The 21,898-nt window shown below is 41.3% G+C and overlaps 1 protein-coding gene across 2 annotated transcripts; it reads right to left on the bottom strand.

Annotated features, from left to right (window-relative positions):
• Nucleotides 1–2,794: 2,794 nt before the first annotated feature.
• On the bottom strand, nucleotides 2,795–17,475 carry CCDC32 (coiled-coil domain containing 32). Of its 2 annotated transcripts, XM_030215038.1 has the most exons (5): nucleotides 17,376–17,398; nucleotides 13,419–13,420; nucleotides 10,382–10,672; nucleotides 6,193–6,349; nucleotides 2,795–5,664 (listed from the first exon to the last, which is right to left on the bottom strand). In XM_030215038.1, the coding sequence occupies exons 3-5, from the start codon at nucleotides 10,647–10,649 to the stop codon at nucleotides 5,526–5,528; spliced, it is 564 nt and encodes a 187-aa protein (XP_030070898.1). In that variant the 5' UTR covers nucleotides 10,650–10,672; nucleotides 13,419–13,420; nucleotides 17,376–17,398; the 3' UTR covers nucleotides 2,795–5,525. The 2 variants fall into 2 exon arrangements, with proteins under 2 accessions (XP_030070898.1, XP_030070897.1); XM_030215037.1 differs by lacking the exon at nucleotides 13,419–13,420 and having other exon boundaries at nucleotides 17,373–17,475.
• Nucleotides 17,476–21,898: the final 4,423 nt, after the last annotated feature.

Below are 21,898 nucleotides of genomic sequence, written 5' to 3'. Positions count from 1 at the left end.
TTCTCCATTGAGAATACTGACCATTTAACCCTACTCTTTGTTTCTATTTTTTAACCAGTTTTTAATCCACAATAGAGCATTACGCCCTATCCCATGACTCTCCAATTTCCTCTGGAGTCTTTCATGAGGTACTTTGTCAAACACCTTCTGAAAATCCAGATACACAATATCAACCGGCTCACCTTTATCCACGTTTGTTCACCCCTTCTTGCACCCAGCTCAAACAAGCCTATGCCACAAAGGAGCCACAAACCACTGCCTGTAAGCACAATACCAACACCTCAAAAGAGGACTTAAGTGAAGCCTTGAGGAGCCAATCCTGAACATCCTTGAGGGCCGTACCACCCTCCACTAGCAAAGTGGTCTTCTTAGTCACTGCAGTAATGAGGGAATCCACTATAGGCAAATGGCAGGTAAAGACAGGACACCACTCTCGCCACCTGTAAGCCCGCCTTGTGGGATTCCCCACTGCACAGACCAATGCCTTCATCGCCTGGTGAATGTGAAAAGATTTGGGCAGCTTCTTAACTCCTGCCATCATCGGGTGTGCCTCTGCCTCAGACACCGGAGGGTCTGGGGACGAAAGTTTCAGTGCCTCCAGCAACATTGAAATTAGGGAGGGAAGTTCTTTCTGCCTAAAGAAGCAAGTCACAGTAGGGTCACCCCCTCCTCTAGGGTGCTCTCCAGGGAGCACAAAGTGTACTCACTCCACTGCAGTCAGGAGGAATCCAGGCAGAAGCAGAGGTGCTACTCTAAGGGCATTCAGGGCCTGAGGACTCTCCAGGCATCCCAAACGCTCAGCATGAGCGAGCCTCAAGGAAAGGAGGGGGAAAACTCACCATTCTACCCTCGCTGCCGCTTCTTCTACAAATTGATTTTTTTTTTTGTAGTTGGTGTTCTTGGGTTGTTGTTTTTTTTTAACAAACAGGCAGGAGCTATACAGCAGAAAGGAGGCAGGGAGCCATAGGAAGGCAAGAAAAGGGAGACAGGAAGGGACCCAGCGACACCAGGTATATCCCGAGCCTGCCACAAACCTCAACCCCCAGGGCTCAACTAGCCACCACAGGCCAGGAACCAGAACCAATCTGGAGACCACAGGGTACGTCCATCTACCTGCTAGATTTTAAGTTTTCATCTGCAACACCACATCCTATTTGGTTTTATCCATGTTCTTAATTTTGCTAATTTGTATTTCCTTTTGTGAAAACATTTCATGCATTTACAACTTTATTTGATGTTTTTTTTCTCAACTATAATCTATGCTTTTATAGATGTCTTATGTTAATTTAACTATAATATTCTCTTATGATTATTGTTGCTCACAATTTATAGTTATATTTATTAATGTTTTACATTTGGTTTTGTAGACTCCTGAAGAAGGTGCTACGGTGCCGAAACACAGCTGTGTTGAGTCAACTTGTTATAATAAATATTATATATTTTTTTCAAATATACGTCTCCCCTATTGATTGGAAAGAGCCTATATTCCCCCTCTTCTCTTTTTCTCCCTATATTGTTTCGTGGGGATTAAGTGCACCTCCACATTTCGTGTGGCTTCTTTTTTTAGGCCATCATTAAAATCTGCAAAACATGTCATGTTTAACTTTGTACCATGAAGAGTTTGTGATAGATTCAATTTACTTAAGGATTCATTAAAAACATACAACTTGACCAGAGTAACCTATACATTTACACACATCTGTATATCCCACATGTAGACAAAATTATAAATACATATGACCCTCATTCATAAACCCTAAAAACTACCCCCCCCCCAAAAAAAAAAAAAAACACAACTCCACATTACTTCCAACCGACCCACAAACACATATTCATCCCCCACAGAGCCCAACACCTATACCACTGTTTCCCAAGTCGGTCCTGGAGTACCCCCTTGCCAGTCAGGTTTTCAGGATATCCACAATGTACACAACATATAGGCATGAAAAAGATTTGCATATAATGGAGGCAACGGATGCAAATCAATTTCATGCATATTCATTGCAGATATCCTGAAAGCCTGACTGACAAGGGGATGCTCCAGGACAGACTTGGGAAACACTGACCTATACAGCTTTTACATGCAAGCCCATCCACGCCCCCCCCCCCCCAACAAAAATTCTCTAGGTCTACACTGGAAAATATTTCCAAAACCATGCCTCTGCATGTTTTCCCTATTTGTTGATAATTGAGTTAGTTTTAATCTTGCATCTGGGTTATTCATTTATAGTGCTGCCTAGCAACTAAAAAAAATAAAATGATCATTAAGACAACCAACAAATATCCTGCTTGAAGGTAAAAATGTTGAGCCACATGGCTCTGGCTGCAGCGCAAGAGATCCAAGTTCCATTTTTCATCCTAGAAGAGAGAAGAAAAAAACAAAGGTGGCTGCTGCTGCTACCTTGCCAACCAAAGAAGGAGCATCGAGGAAATAAATTTTTCTGCAGCCCTTCTAGCCAGTAAGAAATACTGTCACTCAGGCATGCCATCAGGGGTAGAGAAAGATGGATAACTAAAGTAAACAAGTTCGAGCCATTTTGAGTACTAGCTACTTTCTATTACTAATATAATTGTTTGTGCTTTACCTGAAAAAGCTTGAAAGGTGGCACAGTCAGCACCTGCAGGATTCAGATTAATTTCAGCTAGTTGTTTTGGAAACAAAGAAAGCTTATTTGTATTTTTGCTTTTCATTGCTCCAAGAAACCTAGATGTTGATATTTAATGATACTCCAGCTAAATAAGCAAGGGTGGTAATTTTTATATAGCAGATTTTATTGATTTCTAATGACCTGACACCAATGTTAAAGAATGGTGCTTTAAGAGCTTCATGCAGAGACAACCTTTATGTAAACAGAAACCACTTGCTGTGGATTGTGATATAAAAAAAAAAAAAAAGGACAGGGTCTGAGACCTTGTAATAAAATCACTATCTGAAAATAAAGGCTGGAATTAACTCACATTCAGACTACAGCTTCTTAAGACCTAATTGCAAACCTACCCTTTGTTTTACTGATAAAGCCAGGATGCTCTCTTATCACTACAGATTTTCAAAATATGTAAACGAAACTGCATACAATATTACCAACTTTAATTATATTCTGATCCAGGACAAAACTACAACAAAATAATGTATATACTTAGTATACTGTGAAGTAAAATGCCATAGTTTACCTTTCAGATAAACAGAATCTTGTGAAGCAAATTTGCCCAGGTTTAACCCAGCATTTTCCCATATAATACATAATGCTAGAGTACAGCAAGAAATATTGATACTTCCTGCAGGCTAGACCTGCTGCTTCCCATGAAAAAAAGATAGATAAGGTACTGCAATGAAACTTTAAAAACAATCTTTCAAGGAAAGTTGGCACTGATTTCCTGTGGTATTCACCTAGGGAAATAGAAAAGAATATAAAGCAGGAGAAAAACAAACACATAAGGAATTTCTTTGGATTTCACTAGATAATTGACTTTCATACCGGATCTGCAGTAACCATGTCACAGAAAGGACTATTTCGGTCCATTAAATACACCAAATATTGCACTGTAATTAGGAATGCCTCTGAAGTATTACATAATATTCAGCATTATACTTCACATTTAATGCAACAATCATATAATACACATTAACTCTGTGTCTGACAGGAATATAAGCCTAATGTTTAGTACAGCAGCCTGAGAACCAGGGGAATTGGGTTTGATTCCCACTACAATTCCTTGAGACTCCCAGGTACAAAATAAGTACCTATACATAATATGTAAACCACTGATTGTAACTACAAAAATGCAGTATATCATCCTATTCCCTTTCGTGTAAATTCTACCAGTTCATTTTATTCTATGTTCCAATCAGAAGCTTGCTGACTGAATTTTAAGGCAGAGAAATTATACATCAGAAGGAGTTTCCAAAGATAATGGAGAAAAGAGTGACTGATGTTTTTAAGAGCAGGACAGAATCACTCATCTGGTGCAGTGGACCCTGATTAATGTAGGGGGATAAAATAGATTAGAAGACTACTTTTCAGTGACATTATGTAACTTAAAACTAGCCTCAGCCCAGACAAACAAGTGGACTATGGGAACTTCCTATATAAATACCATAGCTCCAGAAGTTACCATCTACCTAACCTGTGACAATATGCAGGTATACTGGTCCTGATCACTTTGCTACAGATACAGAGTAAAAACCAGATCAAGGAAAGACTCAGTATCCCAAGACGAACAGTCTTCATATATAGATACTGGCATTTCCTTACTATATCTCTCTCACAAAATATTTTAACAACCTTCAGTTCCCAAGATATAGACTATTACTAGCTTCAGATCCATGCTCTTACTCTCTGGAGTTGCTCTTCTTATCTGTGCCCTTCTTCCCCACTGCCAATACCTGACACTTCCTGTGCCATATTCCTGGAACAGGCTTCCTGAATCCATGTGTGTCATGCTCCCTTCTCTGGCCATATTCAAATCCAGTTTAAACACTCACCTTTTTAAGGCTGTTTCTAAATATGAATCACCTCTCTATAATAAATGCATTTGCTATGGACCCGTTTGTCATGCATGGTTTGTTGATTAGACTGTAAGTTCCATGGAGCAAGGACTATTTACATGTATCTGTACGACACAGTATATATATCCAGTAATGGTTTAGAAAAATAAAGTTGCAGCAGTTAATAAAAGAACAGTAAATATGTAGTGCTACCTCCTTCAAGCGCTTACAGTGCATTTTAAATACCAGCTTTACCTAGATGGCTCCAAAGAACAGAAGGCAAAGTCAAGAACTTAAAACTTGTTCTCCAAGATGATTTGCTCCTTTGGGCTTCCCACTCAGTTGGAACAGTTAAGCCTTCCTAACTATCTGGAGTTTGCCCCCAATCTATAAACACCAACCTTTCAGCCAAAGGACTATACACACAGTGGCTCCTCCTGTGCACTTTGAAATTAGCCACTAGGTGTCACCATTGTGCCATGACTGAGAGACTCTTTCTCCTCTCTTCTTCCACCCCAGTGTTGTAGTAAGCCTAAGAAGCAGAAACCAGATTCCGGAAACAAGCTAAGGCTTGCCACCCAGCAGTGAACAAGCAAACGATGCTCCAAGTTTTATAGTGCTTTTTGGTGCATAATCACCAAGTTTAAATCAGACTTGGATATCACAATGTGCCACTTGAAAAGGACTGGCCTAGTTCTAAAAAGCATCAATAGCAAAAAACAGAAGTTCCAAATACAAAAGAGAAGATGGTCCATTCTGAGATTAGACTATTATATTCAAAGCAATGAAGATTTCAGAGAAATCTGTCCAACCATTTGAAACTGAAGTGCAAATCCTTCAAAATAGGAGAGAAATGTTACTGCAAACAGGGAAACAAATTATAAAATGTCCAGTGCCGCATGCACTGTCCACATGTTTAGCGCACAGACCATCTCTAAACTCCATCTGTTTTGACAGTTGCAGCCATTGGCCTTGCAATCAGCTGACCTGTAACTGAGATTTGGCAGTTTTCATCTTGAGCATTCTAGGTCAGAGAAGTTCATTGTTCTGCTGCTGCAGATTCTTCTTCAGTTTCCAGCCTTTCTGTGCTGAGTTCCTGTGGTATAAGGCATTGCATCTCTTCTGTGCTGATGGCCACTTTGTCTGGCTGGAGCCAGCGTTTGAAATGCTCCAGAGTGCTGAGGGGAGGAAAACAGCAGCATGACTTTACAACTTTTTTTTTTTTTTTTTACATTCAATGAAATGTCAGATGTAGTGGGGTGTTTCTTTGTGTATTAAAAGTACCCAAGTTAAGTAGTCTCAAACACTGTACATGAACAGATCACTAAAGCTTAAAGACAATCACCAAAGTGTGCCTACGCCAATGCTCCCACAGGCAAGGACAAGGTTTATCCCTATCTATCCCCTTCTCAATACATTATGGGTTGATCGGCAGATGCCACTATAGTGTGAAAGGGCTTCCTTATGGTTTTTTGATAAAAATAAAGTACTCCATCCAGGACCAATTAACCTAAATATGAAGTGAATAATCAAGGTGAACACAGTTTTTTGCTTTGTCTGCATCCCATTCATTAACCAATGATACCATAGATAAATAGGGTTTTTGAAAGATGTAGTTCTTTGTTTTTGTTTTTTTAAATACCTCTGTGGTTTTCTTCTGTATCCTATTCATTTACATTGACTGCAACATTTGCCCTGCTTAGTACCTTTCATCACATTCCTGCCCTTCCACATAAACTTCAGGCTCCGATGTTTCCTGCAGTAATCGGTGCCAACATTCCTTCTTTGCTTGGGCCAGTGTGTACAGCATGTCTTTAGAGGTAACTTCCTGTGATATCCCCTTAATTTTTCTCAGTTTTCTCTCTAAAGTGAAAAAGAAGAATTAAAAAAAGGACTACTACTCAATGAAAAGTAAGCAGATGGTTTTATTTTCAGGTCTAAAGTGCAAGCAGCTAGCTCGTCAATGTGAAGAAAAATCACTTTGGGCTTCATTCATCCAAATGTTTTGGCCTATACAGAGCAAATGGTAAAAACAAAATCTGAATAGCAACAACTGGAATAGTGGTTATCTGGCAAAACATTAAAATATTTGTCACAACCTGAAATAAGATCAGTACTTAAAGGATATGCAACCCCTCAGACATTCTACTAACACCCTCCACTCTGCCCACAAAGACCAAAAGGGAACAGCAGGAGTAGCTTAGTCATTACAGCAGTGGACAGAGAATGAAAGAAACTATTGATTCTCTAACATGTCTTGTTACCTGAGGTAAGTCACTTCATCCTCCATTCCCTTACATACAAAACAGACTGTAAGCCCTCTCGCGTTGGAAAATACCCTTTCTATCCAATTTGTAACTTCCCTAAAAGCCTTGAAGACGACGTACGACCACCTAAACTTCCAGAAATCACTAAAACCCAACCTGTTTAAAAAGGCATACACTACCGATTCAACTTAAATGCCTAATCTCTGCACCACAACCAAACTAAAGCACGTAATGGACATAACACAACATAACATAACTCCAATTCCCTAATGTGACTGTGCCACATGAACTTGATCTTACACATCATCACCCTGTATTTGTTCACACCAGAGCCTGCAAAGGCCTCTCCGGTACTATGCAAGCCACATTGAGCCTAAAAATAGGTGGGAAAATGTGAGATACAAATGTAACAAATAAAACAGGCAAGTAATTAAAATCTAATCCAGGCCAGGATAAGTTTTGCTAAATTGACAATTGCTAGGAATAAGGGAGGATTAAATCTTCCGGACCTGCGGTTATACAATGTGGCAGCGCTACTTAGGTGGATTTTTGAGCTCCATTCTGGGTCTGCTAAATATGCCCCAAAAGGTATCTGGCAAGGTGAGGTGCTGCCGTATTCAGTGTTTAATAGTTTACAAGTACAGGGAAGCTCGAAAGGAGACCTCCAGTGTTTGCTTCAGCCTCTGAGAAAGGCCTGGAATTGGTGGCGGGGTGGACTGGGAAAGGCCACAGGACCATCTCCGTTTCTGACAGTAGTAGATAACCCCTCATTTCCAGCGGGTCAGGGGGCGACATGGTTCAAAGTGTGGGCCAAAAATGGGTGTCGTTATGTGGGACATTTTACGGTGGAGGGACAGGGGATATTCCCCACATTTGAGCAGGCTCGGAATTCTTGGAGCTTGGGGCAGGAAGATTATTTCCCTTTTCTTCAATTGAAGCACTATTGTGCGACCTTGTCTTCTAGGAAAGAGGGGGGGCCTAGTTTTTCGCGGCTGGATAAGATGTTTTGTCAGATGCTGAACGCTGCAAACAAATTGGCGGTATGGTATTCTATAGGAAGGGAGCAAAAGGAGGACTTCTTCATTGCTGGCCTGGCAAAATGGTGGGGTGAACAAGTGGGGGAGGAAATCACGGGTAACATGTTGGCAACCTACTTTGCAGCGTCATTTAAATTGACAACTAGTACAAATTTGCAGGAGATGCAGTTTCGGTTGCTACATGGTGCTTTTATAACAAGAGAGAAAGGAAAGCGGATGGGGCTTTGGGAAGATGACACTTGCATAAGATGTAAACACAGCAAAGGCACCTTAGTACATACCTTTTTGGAGTGTACTGAGTTGTATGTATTCTGGAAAGGGGTGCTGCAAGTGTTGGAGCATTTGTTGGCACAGGCTGTAGAGTGGTCCTACCGGATTTTGCTGTTGGGGGATGAGTCTCAGTTGCGAGAACAGGGGTTGCAGCCATCTCAGGTCCGGTTTGTATGTGTAGCGCTGATGCTGGCACGAAAAACGGTATTAGCACACTGGATTTTGGAAGACCCGCCGGCTATCAACCAGTGGTGGACTAGAATGCTGCAGATGGCTAGATGGGAAACGGAACGCAGTAAGTCCACTGGAGGGAGAGGTCAGGCATATGGTTCTTTATGGAAGCTGTTTGAGGTACTGTATTCTGCAAAGAAGGAATCTCCAGGAGCGGGGTGGGGGTTAGACGGGTATAAACTAAAAAGTTAGAGGGAAGGGCAGAGGAGATATATTTATGTTTAAAATGGCCTCATTTTGAAAGTTGTATTATGTTAAGGTTATACAATAAGGTTTGTTAGCTGACACATGTAGTCAATGTATTCATTGTATTCATAGGTTATTATCGGCTGCTAGATATTGGAAATATTGGAAATAGTTGGCTTCATTGAGCCGGAATGTGATGTTCAAATGTTACATGTCTTTTCTTCTAATAATAAAGATATTTTCAAAAAAAAAATCTAATCCAAAATATATGCACATCTTCACTTGCCCTCGGACTGAAACTGAAGCTAGTTTAACTCTAGCAAACTGCAACCGTTGCCATTATGATGCATAGATGAGAATAAGAGGGGCTTCTGAATTCCAATTCCCTTTTTTATGAACAATAACAATTCAGTATTTTCACTATATGTAGAGTCAGGTTAACATTATACTGGGCCCTAGGCAAACATATTTGTGGAGCCTCCTATACTTCTTTTCTCTTCCCCTTTCTGCTTTTACATTGACTTCCCTGCTCTCCGCCACCCTGCAAATCTCAATCTTAAATTAAACCTTTTAAACAAAATTTCAAAAGTTTCCATCATAGAACTCTCTTAATTTTATATAAAACATTTATATTTCAAATTTACCGTGAAGTTCAAGGCAGACTCCAAAAGTGCATAGCAAGAATATAGTAAACCCTTATACTAAATAAATACATCCACAAATGCAAAGCAAGAGTACAAGACATCCTTGTACAATAATAAAATACATCAGAAAACACAAAATAACTGAACAAAAAAGCAGATATAAATAGCATAGCAAGTAAGCAACGAATAACCATGTTTTAAGGCCATACTGAACTGTTTATAAGCTGTCACACTATGCAATTCTTCTGATAAGGAATTACACAATTTGGGACACCTTCCCAGAATACTTTTGTTCCTGGTTTCCTGCAAATAAAATCTTAACCAAAACATCACCACATCCCTCAAGGTTACCTGCTGTTCTAACATTTTAATATTCTTCCTACAGTCTACCATTTTCTGCTCTATAGCCCTCATAAAAAGTTGCAGTTCTCATACTGCCCCCAACACCTAAGCAACTGTATTTGCCAAGGATTTCTCCAAGGCAGCCACAGCATTCCAAAATTAACCTTATGTAAATCACTGGGAGTTTTTGCTGGATGGCCACTTTAATAAGTCAAGTGACTGCATTGTCATAGGTTCAGAAACACCAGCAAAACTGGGCCTGCTCCCCAAACTGTTCCTTATTCTGGTTAGGTTACCATCAGATAACACGGGGGGGGGGGGGGGGGGGGGGGGAGGAACACCCACAGAAGATTCGATATATCCCACAAATCCCAATTCTCAGATCATCTCCTCCCTGTTTAAGAGGAAGGGAATGCTAATCAGAGAAACAAACTCTTTTGGGGCTGCCCCTAGCCCCACTCGAGATCCCAAATGTTCCTCACAAAATCCAGGGCTAGAAAACTGTTTTACTGTTATCTGACCCAGCCCTGTGCAAGATGTACAAGGCATATGAAAGCATGTGGCTCATGTAGTTCTTTCCAACCTGCATGTGCACGTGTATCATCTGTCTGTTTATCTGACCTGGAGGTTATGGCTGTCAATGTACCTCTCACATACAATATGCAAATTTTATTTTAGCTCAGTGGTTCCCAAACCTTGTCCTGGAGGCACCCCAGCCAGTCAGCTTTCCAGGATACCCACAATGAATATTCATGGGAGAAATCTGAATGCACTGCCTCCACTGCAGGCAAATGTCTCTCATGAATATTCATTGTGGGTATCCTGAAAAGCTGACTGGCTGGGTTGCCTCCAGAACCAGGTTTGGGAACCACTGCATTAGCTTCTTGCAATGCTACCCACTGAGCAAGAAACACTCACCTAGAGATGCCAAATACATTTCAGAATCCTTCAATGGAGCCCATGGCTTTATGCAATTTTGGAAAGCACCATCTTGCTTTTCATGCTGACGTTCAGTGGACAAATAGCTTTGGCATTCTCGTTCCACACAAAAACCCATGAAAGAATCTGAAAAAGCATCACTGGAATCCTCCTGTTGGTCAGCAATTGGCAGATATGAACAGACTTCAGTCCAGAGGTCTTCACTTGACCTTGAGGTTGAAGAATCAATGTTCTGAAACATTTTCATAGGAATTTACACAGGGCGAGGGCCTGAAAAGCAAAACAATATGTTAGAAACAGATGCAAACTGCACTAAGAAATTTATAATTATAGTGCTAAGCCTTTAAGGGAGGAGGATAGTCAAACTGCTCTAAGAAAAAGAAAAAAAAGATCAGGCTTCTGATGCACCTTCATTTCCTGTCGGGGTGACTAACCTGCAGTATCTCAGTACCACACAGTCACTCCCAGATATATGAAATCAATCTCACAAGCTGTGATATTCATAGTGTCCAGGAGCATCACACATTAAGCAGCAGACCAATGCTCCTTGGCCATGTCTTTAAGGGACCGGCACTAGTTTGCCCCTGAAGGCCCCCCCCCCCCCCCCCCCATATCACATCCTCCCGGCGTACACCCCTCCTCCCACCCGAGGCCTACCTTAATTCCCTGGGACCTAGGAATCAATCCTGTCCTGCCAATTCAAAACGGCACCAGTGACTCCTAGCAGTCTCATAGTACTACCGCTAGGGGTCTCCAGTGCCATTTTGAACTCAGCACCAGCACAGGTAGGAGTGACTGGGGATTGCTCCTGCCTCAACCTCACTAAGGGGGAGATGCACAAATATCCCTGGAAAGAACCACCTGGTATTTCCACCTCAGTATAAATTATCAACTTGAAAGTACCAAGCGATTCCCAAAGCAAATCTCATGCAAATGAGATGCTTGAAAAAAAAAAAAAAAACAGTGAGCAATTCAGTAGGAGGAAAGCCAATGCATGAGCAGAACAGCCAATCGCTAAGCGTGGCTGCTTTGCACATGCTCAGAACAGTGCCTGCTACAGCTTTCATACATGCATACAAGCTGCGTGTATGAAAGCCATGTGTAGCTTTTTTTTTTCCACAACATGTGGCGCAAGCGGGGATGGGGAGAGGCACAGCAGCGGTCCTTCTGGGCAGGATGTCAAAAGGAGCATCCAGAAGAAAGATGGAGGAGGGCAACCTTGCTGTGCATCACTCGTAAAGGGCTGTGATTCCTACAGAATGCACATCTAAATACTAATCAGACTGTTTACATGTATTTCCATGTGATTCCCATTGGCTGCCACCACAGACAAAAAACAGCCCGCAGAACCCCTTTGTGCATCACCTATTGACTACCATGGTCGGTAAATCAGCTGGAGCCGGTAAAAAACGGTGCTGGGCCAGTAATGTTTGTGCATCTGCAACTCAATCCCAAGAAACACCACAAGGTAATCTCAGGGGTGGGGAGGGGGCCCGCTCCTGTTTTCACTCACAGGCCCCTTTAAGAATTGGCCCAGGAGCACTGGGCAACAGCTTAGCAACCCAATGCTCTCAGACAGAAAAATTTGATTTACATAGTAAATTGCCCTTATATGGAAGGCTGGCCCCCAGTGGTAGCACCAGAAGACTACTAAGGGTAAGCAATGCTACTTTGAACCCAGAACAGATGGAGTGAGAGCGAAGGGGGATCATTCCCGCTCTTTGCCCCTGGGTAAGTCCCAGAGGTGGATGGGAGAAGGGACAATGGACTTGTGATCGGTATTAGGGCCGTGACAGTGCTACCTGACTGCTGGTAGAATGGAGGCAGTAAGGGCAGCTGTGGTACCGGCAGTCATGACAGCTATCACATTACCCATGCACCGGCTGTCACAGATGGCCACACCTCCACCCACCAATGTCACACCCAGCTCCCACCAACTACAGCACTAAGCAGCTAGCACAGGATTTTACCATGTTGGCTACTTTTTTAGCACAGAAAGCATTAGCATGGGTACATGCTATTTGGCTATTTCAGACAATTTATCAACAGAAAAAGACCACTTGGGTAACCCAGTCTGCCCAATTTATGCAAGCCTATTCCATTGTTTCCTACTACTACTTATTTCTCTTGCACTACTAGATGCATACAGTACAATACATATAAAAGACAGCTTCTGTTACAATTACGTCAAAATAAAAGCCTCTATAGTGCGCTGGATTAAAGAGACCACTGGCTCTGCTTATTAACTGCACAAGAATCAGGTTCCCGCTGGTCTAAGAGCTCATTCTACTATGGCTCAGGTTTCTTCCTGGGCTGAAGTGGCGACAGTGTCCCCAAAGGACCTCGCCGGTGGTCTTTGCTGCATGCCTTTGCGAGACAGCACTTTTGGCAGAACGGTTTTGAGGTAGGCATTGTCTTCCCACCTGGAATGTTGAAGCTTTGGTATGTCCCACTGGTCAGGTCTAGCAGGAGAATAAGGAAGGTGAAGTTTGGTTGTACTTGCTATTTCCTTTCCTTTAGTCCTGCTAGGCCAATCCGGTGCCTTCCTCAGACTTGCATAGGTGTAATAAGGAAAAGTCTCAGTGGACTACTACTGCAGGTCCCCAGAGTCAACACAGTCAGTAACCTTTGAGTTCATTTGAATATTAATGAATGTTTTATATTCTTGGTTTCCAGTTTCTTTCTCTCGTTCAAGGAGTTTATCTGCTGTTTTGGCATGGCCACACTGGACCTTTCAGGTTTGCCCAATTCTTATTGAAGGGGTCCTCAAATCCAGATGCATTCCACGTTTTGCAAAGGTGGAAAGAAGAGAAAACGTCAGCCAGCATTGTTAAAAGGTGAAGTAAAAGAGGCCACTACAGCCAAAAGATTGTCCTTCAAAGAATGGAAAAAGGACCCAAATGAAGAAAATAAGCAGCAGCATAGGCACTGGCAACTCAAATGCAAAGCACTGATAAAGAAGGCTAAAAAAGAATATGAAGAGAAACTTGCCTCAGATGCTAAAACTCACAGTAACAACTTTTTCAGGTACATCAGAAGCAGAAAGCCTATAAGGGAATCTGTGGGATCGTTAGATCACAAAGGAGCAAAAGGGGCACTCAGGGAGCACAAGGCCATAGTGGAGAAACTGAATGAATTCTTTGATTCTGTCTTTAAAGATATAAGAGATCTGCCTGTACAGGAAATGGTTTTCAAGGGTGACGATGCGGAGGAACTGAAAGAAATCTCGGTAAACTTGGAAGATGTACTGAGCCAAATTGACAAATTAAAGAGTAGTAAATCATATGAAAAGGATGGCATACATCCAAGGGTACTCAAAGAACTCAAGCATGATATTGCTGATCTGCTGTTAGTAATATGTAACCTGTCGATAAAATTGTCCATAGTACCTGAAGATTGGAGGGTGGCCAATGTGACGCCAATTTTTAAAAAGGGCTGTAGGGGTGATCCGGGAAATTATAGACCGGTAAGCTTGATGTCTGTGCCAGGTAAAATAGTGGAAACTATTATAAAGAATAAAATTACATAACACGTAGACAAACACGGTTTAATGGGTCAGAGTTAGCATGGGTTCAGCCGAGGGAAGTCTTGCTTCACCAATTTGCTTCATTTCTTTGAAGGAGCGAATAAACATGCGGCTAAAGGTGAACCGGTTGATGCAGTGTATCTAGATTTTCAGAAAGCTTTTGTTAAAGTTTCTCATGAGAGACTCCTGAGAAAATTAAAGAGTCATGGGATAGGAGACAAGATTCTGGTGTGGATTAGGAATTGGTACTGGACAGAAAACAAAGGGTAGGGTTAAATGGTCATTTCTGTCAATGGAGGAGAGTGAACAGTGGAGTGCCGCAAGGATCTGTACTGGGACCGGTACTATTTAACATATTTATAAATTATATGAAAATCGGAACGATGAATGAGGTGAACAAATTTGCAGATGATACAAAACTATTCAAGGTTGTTGAATAGTTTTGTATCATCTGCAAACACGTGCAGACTGTGAAATACTGTAGGAAGACCTTAGAAAACTGGAAGACTGGGCATCTAAATGGCAGATGAAATTTAATGTGGACAAATGCAAGGTCATGTACATTGGAAAAAATCCAAATCAAAGTAACCTGATGCTAGGGTCCACCTTGGGGGTAAGCTCAAGAAAAAGATCTGCGTGTCCTTGTAGATAATATGCTGAAATCTTTTGCTCAGTGTGTGGCGGCAGCCAAAAAAGCAAAGAGGATGCTAGGAATCATTAGGAAAGGGATGGTGAATAAGACTGAATGCCTTTGTATCACTCCATGGTACTGCGTTCAGTTCTGGTCGCTGTATCTCAAAAAAGATATAGTGGAATTAGAAAAGGTTCAAAAAAGAGTGACCAAAATGATAAAAGGGATGGAACTCCTCTCGTACAAGGAAAGGCTAAAGAGGTCAGGGCTCTTCAGCTTGGATGAGGAGAGATATGACTGAGGTCTACAAAATCCTGAGTAGTGTAGAACGAGTAGAAGTAAATCGATTTTTTACTCGTCCACAAGTACAAAGACTAGGGGACACTCGAGGAAGTTACTTTTAAAACAAATAGGAGGAAATATTTTCTCAATCAACGAATAGTTAAGCTCTGGAACTCTTTGCCGGAGGATGTGGTAACAGCAGTTCGCGTATATGGGTTTTAAAAAGGTTTGGACAAATTCCTGGAGGAAAAGTCCATAGTCTGCTATTGAGACAGACATGGGAAGCAACTGTTTGCCCTGGGATTTGTTGTATGGAGTGTTGCCACGATTTGGGTTTCTGCCAGGTACTTGTGACCTGGCTTGCCCACTGTTTGGAAAACAGGATACTGGGCTAGATGGACCAATGGTCTGACCCAGTATGGCTACTCTTAATGTTCTTATGAGTCAGCATGGGTTCAGCCAAGGAAGTCTTGCCTCACCAATTTGCTTCATTTCTTTGAAGGTGTAAATAAACATGGATAAAGGTGAGCCAGTTGATGTAGTGTATCTAGATTTTCTGAAAGCTTTTGACAAAGTTCCTCATGAGACACTCCTGAGAAAATTAAAAAGTCAAGGGATAGGAGGTAATACCCATCTGTGTATTAGGAATTAGTTATTGGACAGAAAACAGAGGGTAAAGTTAAATGGACATTTTTATCAATGGAAGAGGGTGAAGAGTTGAGCGCCAAAGGGATCGTTAGTGGGACCGGTGCTATTTAAATGGAAGGTCAAGCGAGGTGATTAAATTTACAGATGACACAAAACTATTCAAGGTTGTCAAAACACTTGCGGATTGCGAAAAATTGCAGTAAGACTGAGTATCTAAATGGCAGAAGAAATTTAATGGGGACAAATGCAAAGTGATGCAAATTAGGAAGAATAATCCGAATCATACTTACTTGATGCCAAGGACCACCTTAGGAGTCAGCACTCAAGAAAAAGATCTAGGTGTTATTGTAGACAGTATGCTGAAATCTTCTGCCCAGTGCGAGGCAGCAACCAAAAAAGTAAACAGGATGCTAAAAATTATTAGGAAAGGGATGCAAAATAAGACCAAGAATATTATAATGCCTCTGTATTGATCCATGGTGCGACCTCACCTTGACTACTGCGTTCAATTCTGGTCGCCATACCTCAAAAAAGATATAGCAGAATTAGAAAAGATTCAAAGAACAGCGACCAAAATGATAAAAACGAAAGGGCTCCCATATGAGGAAAGGCTAAAGAGGTTAGGGCTCTTCAGCTTTGAAAAGAGATGGCTGAAGGGGAATTTGATTGAGGGCTATAAAATTCTGAGTGGTGTAGAACGGGTAGAAGTGAATTGATTTTTCACTCTTTCATAAAGTACAAAGGACCAGGGGACACTCAATGAAATTACATGAAAATACCTTTTAAACAAATAGGAGGAAGTATTTTTTAATTCAAAGAATAGTTAAGCTCAAACTCTTTGCAGGAGGATATTTTTTTTTTTATTACATTTGTACCCCGCGCTTTCCCACTCATGGCAGGCTCAATGCGGCTTACATGTACAGGTACTTATTTGTACCTGGGGCAATGGACGGTTAAGTGACTTGCCCATAGTTACAAGGAGCTGCCTGTGCCTGAAGTGGGAATTGAACTCAGTTCCCCAGGACCAGAGTCCACCACCCTAACCACTAGAAACAGTAGTTAGTGTATCTGGGTTTTAAAAAAAGTTTGGACATATTCCTGGAGGAAGTCTGCTACTGAAACAGATATGAGGAAGCTATCACTTGCCCTGGAATTGATAGCAAGGAATGTTGCTACTGTCTGGGTTTCTGCCAGGTACTTGTGACCTGGATTGTTCACTGTTGGAGGCAGGATATAGGGCTAGATGGACTATTGGTCTAACCCAGTATGGCTGTCCTTATGTTACCATTAGGCTGCTCTTCCACTTATCTATCAGTATCAGTTCAGCCTCGTCTTACTGCTAGAGAATGACCTTTTCCAAGAATTCCAACAGCCCATTCTTTTTAAACATTATGTGAAGAAAACTCACAAAAGAATTGATGAATTTGAAAATCAGAAATTCCTCCCAGAACTAATGGAACGTACATTCACACACCAGGAACCTCACCCCCTACCCCAAAGAAAACCCTTGTCAGAGTGCTGAGGTCTCACTTGACACATCTTTTAAAAGTTAGGTGGCACAGGACACCAGAGAAGTAAATACGTTCAGTACATATACACAAGCTTCAGAATACGGCAAATGGTTCCTGTTTTTGCACCGTCTCTCAGAAAACTGGTTAAACCCCATTCTATGTCCAATGTTTCACTACTGGGCTGGGCTATTGCCCTCCCCATATTTTGGCCAACTCAGTATCAGTAACTAAACAGCTGAAGCCAGTGGTGCCGTCCAATTCCCGATTTTCCCTACCTACCTCTCACCACGCGCCCCTCGCGTTAGTTATTACCCAAGCCGCCTGCTGCAACTGCTGAGGGAAACAGCAGCAACGACAAGAAGATAAACTTACCACAGCAAGTCCCAAATAGGTCTCTCTATTGGCGCAGGCACTCTGCCGGCTTTGCCCCGGAACAGTAACTGACCTCAGGGGGCGGGACCGGCAGCTGCGCCAAGCAAGCCACCAATGCAAGGAGCAAGGAGGTTGGATGAAAACAGGAGGAGGCGGGAAGATGCTAAACCTATGAGCTGTTGCATCCACGTTGTTGTTCTTTATTGTTGGTACTATTTTTTTTTTTTAATTTAATCTCACTTACATTTTCAAACGTGCCAGCTTGTGCAACATACGGATGTAAACAGAGGAAGCATAATGACGGAATACTAAAGTAGCAAATTGATTTATAAATGGTAATCAGTGTATCATTTGGAGGGGCTGTTTATAGGGACACCCTAGCAGTGTTATATTCGTGCAGATTTTTTTTCTCCTGGTTATCAATAGAAATCAAACAAAATAAAACATGGAAAAGAAAATAAGATGATACATTTTTTATTGGACATAATACATTTCTTGATCAGCTTTCCAAGGTTGCCCTTTTTCGTCAGATCGGAAATAAGCAAATGTGCTAGCTGACAGTGTATATAAGTGAAAGCATTCAAGTATTACTATGACAGTCTGACAGGGTGGGAGGATGGGGGTGGGTCGGAGGTATGCATGGGGACATCAAAGCATATCATTGATATTCTAACAGGATGGGTGTGGATAGGTGAGGGGAGGGTGATCAACAGAGACATACAGCTTTATGGTTTATAATGGGCTAGGAACCCCAGATCCTTGTTAAGTCCTTTCTGTTGGGTGTTAAAATATTCAATCATTCTGACTTCAAAGGTCTTACGTTCTTGTATGGTTTTAAAGTTACCTTTCAGGATTCTCACTGTGAAGTCACTGGTACAGTGTCCTGGTCCTGTAAAATGCTGACCAACAGGGGTGGGAGCCCTACTGGCACCAGTATTGTTCATGTGATGTCTATATAAATTGAATCTTGTCTTAAGCATCTGGCCTGTTTCTCCAATATAGCATCCTTCATTACATTTTTTACACTGAATGATATATACCACATTGGAAGATGTGCAAGTGAAAGATTCCTTTATGTTGAATATCTTTCCTTTGTGGATGACTGTGGGGTCCTGTGAAATGTTTTGGCATAGTTTGCAACTGGATAAATTACAGGGAAGTGTGCCCTTCTGTTCCTTTTCAGTCTGTGATGGAAGTTTACTTCTGATTAGCTTGTGTTTTAAGTTGGGTGGCTGTCGGAAGGCCAGTACTGGTGGGGATGGGAATATCTCTTTCAGTAATTCATCCTCCTGGAGTATAGGTTGTAGATCTCTTATGATTTTCCTCAGTTTTTCCAGCTCTGGATTGTATGTCACTACAAGGGGGATTCTGTCTGTGGATTTTTTCTCCTTCTACTGTAGCAGATTCTCCCTGGGTGTTTTGAGGGAGGAGGCAATATTCTTGGAGATTATTTTGGGGTTGTAGCCTTTCTGTTTGAAGGATGCAGTCAGGCTTTTAAGGTGTCTGTCTCTGTCCCCTGGGTCAGAGCAGGTACGGTGGTATCTTGTGGCTTGGCTGTAAATGACGGATCTTTTTGTATGTGAAGGATGGAAGCTGGAGTTGTGGAGGTAGCTGCATCTGTCTATGGGTTTCTTGTATATAGATGTTTGTATACAGCCATCACTGATTGAGACCGTGGTGTCCAAAAAATTGACTTTTTCTAGAGAGTAGTCAATTTTGAATCTGATTGTAGGATGGTATGTATTGAAGGAAGAATAAAATTGTTTCAGAGTTTCTTCACCCTCCGTCCAAATCATAAAAATGTCATCGATGTACCGGTAGTATTTTAGAGGTTTGGTCTGGTGTTTATTCAGAAATGTCTCTTCCAGCTCAGCCATAAAAAGGTTGGCATATTGGGGTGCTGTCCTGGTGCCCATCGCAGTGCCCATTATTTGTAGATAGATATCATTGTTAAAGTGGAAGTAGTTGTGAGTTAAAATGAATTTGATTAATTTTGTATTAGTTTCTGGTGAGTATTGATGGTCCAGTGTGGATTTTTTTAGGAGTCTTCCACATGCAGCTATGCCATCCGCATGTGGAATGTTGCTGTATAGTGATTCTACATCCATCGTGACCAGAAGGGTGTTAGGTGGTAGTTGCTTGATATTTTTCAATTTATTCAGAAAGTCTGTGGTGTCTTGTACACAAATTTGAAGATGTAGAATCCACCTTATGTTGTTTAACTGGGGTCCATAATGCTTTATGTGAAAGTAAGAAAAGAGATTGCAATATGGGGGCAGAAGCAATAGGTTTCATAGATTTAATCCAAAACCATTTCCATAACTTATCAGACATGGCATGATTAGTGTCTCTTGTCCATATATCTTGAAGAGCCACAATTTTCGAGTGACTAGATGGTAGGAGTACAGAATAAAATTGTGAGGCTATTCCTTTTGTTTTAGTTATAGAGTCAAATATACGAAAAATGCCAGGGTTAAATTGTGCATTATAATACTTCCTCAGCCATTTGGCTAGTGCAGACTTCAATGTCATAACAAAACTCTGTAAGCCACATTGAGCCTGCAAATAGGTGGGAAAATGTGGGATACAAATGCAATAAATTGTAAATACCTAAAATATTGAGTATTAGGCAGGAAACAGGAAATGAGGGCGGGACCAGAGGCAGAGCGAAGAGAAGGAAGGGCAGCCGAGTCACCGAGCCTCTTTGCGTTTCACTGCTGCCGGGACCCCGGTAAGAGGGGGGAAGGGGAGGGTAGCAGAGGGGTCAGCTCTGTGTTTTTAAAATGCCTTTTAAATTCTGGGTGGGCAGCACGCAGGAAGGTGAGGGGCAGGCGAAAGACTTTTGTGGGAGTGGGAGAAGAGGTCGGGCTGGAACTGAGTCGAGTCGGAGGGAGGGAGGGTCTGGATCTCAGAGGGGGGTCCCGCTTCCTGGCTTCGAATCTAATATAGTCATTTGCTTTTGCAACGTTCCAATGTGGGAGAGTGACATCAGCTGGTGGTTACGAACACAGCCAGAGACATTGGAACATTGGAGGAGCAAATTATTATATTAGATGTGATACTTTATATGTATACCCAAGTTTGATTTATGTATCTAAAATATAAACTTCTACAAAATAGATGCAGATGTGTTTCCATGTGCCCAAATGAAAGGAGAGTTTAATTTTACTTCCATTTAATTTCAGTATAGTCCATCTTTATTAACACCAGGCTTCCCAAAGCAGATTACAACAACAGTTAAGATGAACCCATCAAGAAACAGGATATCCTCACTGAAATCTCGCCATCTGTATTGTATAGAACAGTGTAGAAAAATGAGCACAAAATACAGAGGTTATAACTGCTGTTTCTATCAGCTATAATAATTTTAGTGATATTCAATTTGTATTTCGTGATATTTATATCTAGATATGGGAAGCTTTCAAATAAATTAAAAAGCTGTCTAAGTTTTTTTTTAAACCAAAATCTTTTGCCTTCCACCTTTTAAGGCACTGCCTATCCAACTGGAACAGCTTTAGACTTTTTACAGATGGACCAAGCATTTATTTTTAATAATCTTTTGCTATTGCTTTGGGTGAACTAAAGCTCCGCTTACTGCTGGCAAGCTTCGCCTACTGGCTTCAGTCCGTATAATGGACTACATAGGAACACCCTGTCTCCTGTTTTCTTCAGCCAGCTGTCTTGCTCCTTGCATTGGTGACTTGCTTGGCGCCAAGGAGGTTTAATAGACAGGAGTGGAAGTGAGCCTATGTAGTCCACTGTAAGCAAGGAAGCCAATTAGGACAATCTAAGTTTCCCCTTCCCAGCACAGCCGTCATCCCCGTTCGCGCAAAGCAAGCAAACCTACGAACTGCTGCATCCACATTGTCGTTTTTTATTGTTGGTCTATCTGTAACAAGTCTAAAACTGTTTCAATTGGATAGGCAGTGCCTTAAAAGGTAGAGGACAAAAGTGTTTTTTGTTGTTTTTTTTTTTATCTTATTGTACAGGTTTTTTTAATTTATTTGAAAGCTTCCCACATGCAGATATAAATATGAAATAACAATTGGATATCACTAAAACAGCTTAAAATTACTATAGCTAATAGAAACAGTAATTTTAAACTCTGTATTTTGTGCTCATTTTTCTACACTAAAAACTAAATAAATACACTGTATACAATACAGATGGCCAAATTTCAGTGAGAATATCCTGTTTCCTGATGGGTTCATCTTAAATGTTGTTGTAATCTGCCTTGGAAAGCATGGTGTTATAAAGATGATGGAATACATTGAAACTAAATGGAAGTAGAATTAAACTCTCCTTTCATTGGGGCACATGGAATCACATCTTCATCTGTTTTGTAGAAGTTTACCTTTTAAATACACAAATAGATTATTCTGTTGTTTGAGCATGTTTCAGGAACAAGTGGTTTATAAGTCAAAATAATACAAATATTTTCTGTCAAACAGATCTCTCATTTGTTGAAACATAACTAAATGGGCTATAAGCCCCTAATGCAGTCCATTGGTTTTCTTATATTTTGT

Source organism: Microcaecilia unicolor, chromosome 9 (genome assembly GCF_901765095.1).
Source record: "Microcaecilia unicolor chromosome 9, aMicUni1.1, whole genome shotgun sequence".
Taxonomy (NCBI): Eukaryota; Metazoa; Chordata; class Amphibia; order Gymnophiona; family Siphonopidae; genus Microcaecilia; species Microcaecilia unicolor.
Note: the sequence above shows the minus strand (reverse complement) of the source record. Positions and strands in the feature narration are given on the sequence as shown.

Excerpts from the sequence above, each read along its gene's own strand:
- CCDC32 (XM_030215037.1), bottom strand. The coding sequence starts at position 10,649 with ATGAAAATGTTTCAGAACATTGATTCTTCAACCTCAAGGTCAAGTGAA. Across the intron at positions 6,350-10,381 it reads AATGTATTTGGCATCTCTAG|AGAGAAAACTGAGAAAAATT; the intron begins GTGAGTGTTTCT and ends TTTTCACTTTAG. Across the intron at positions 5,665-6,192 it reads GGGCAGGAATGTGATGAAAG|CACTCTGGAGCATTTCAAAC; the intron begins GTACTAAGCAGG and ends TCCTCCCCTCAG.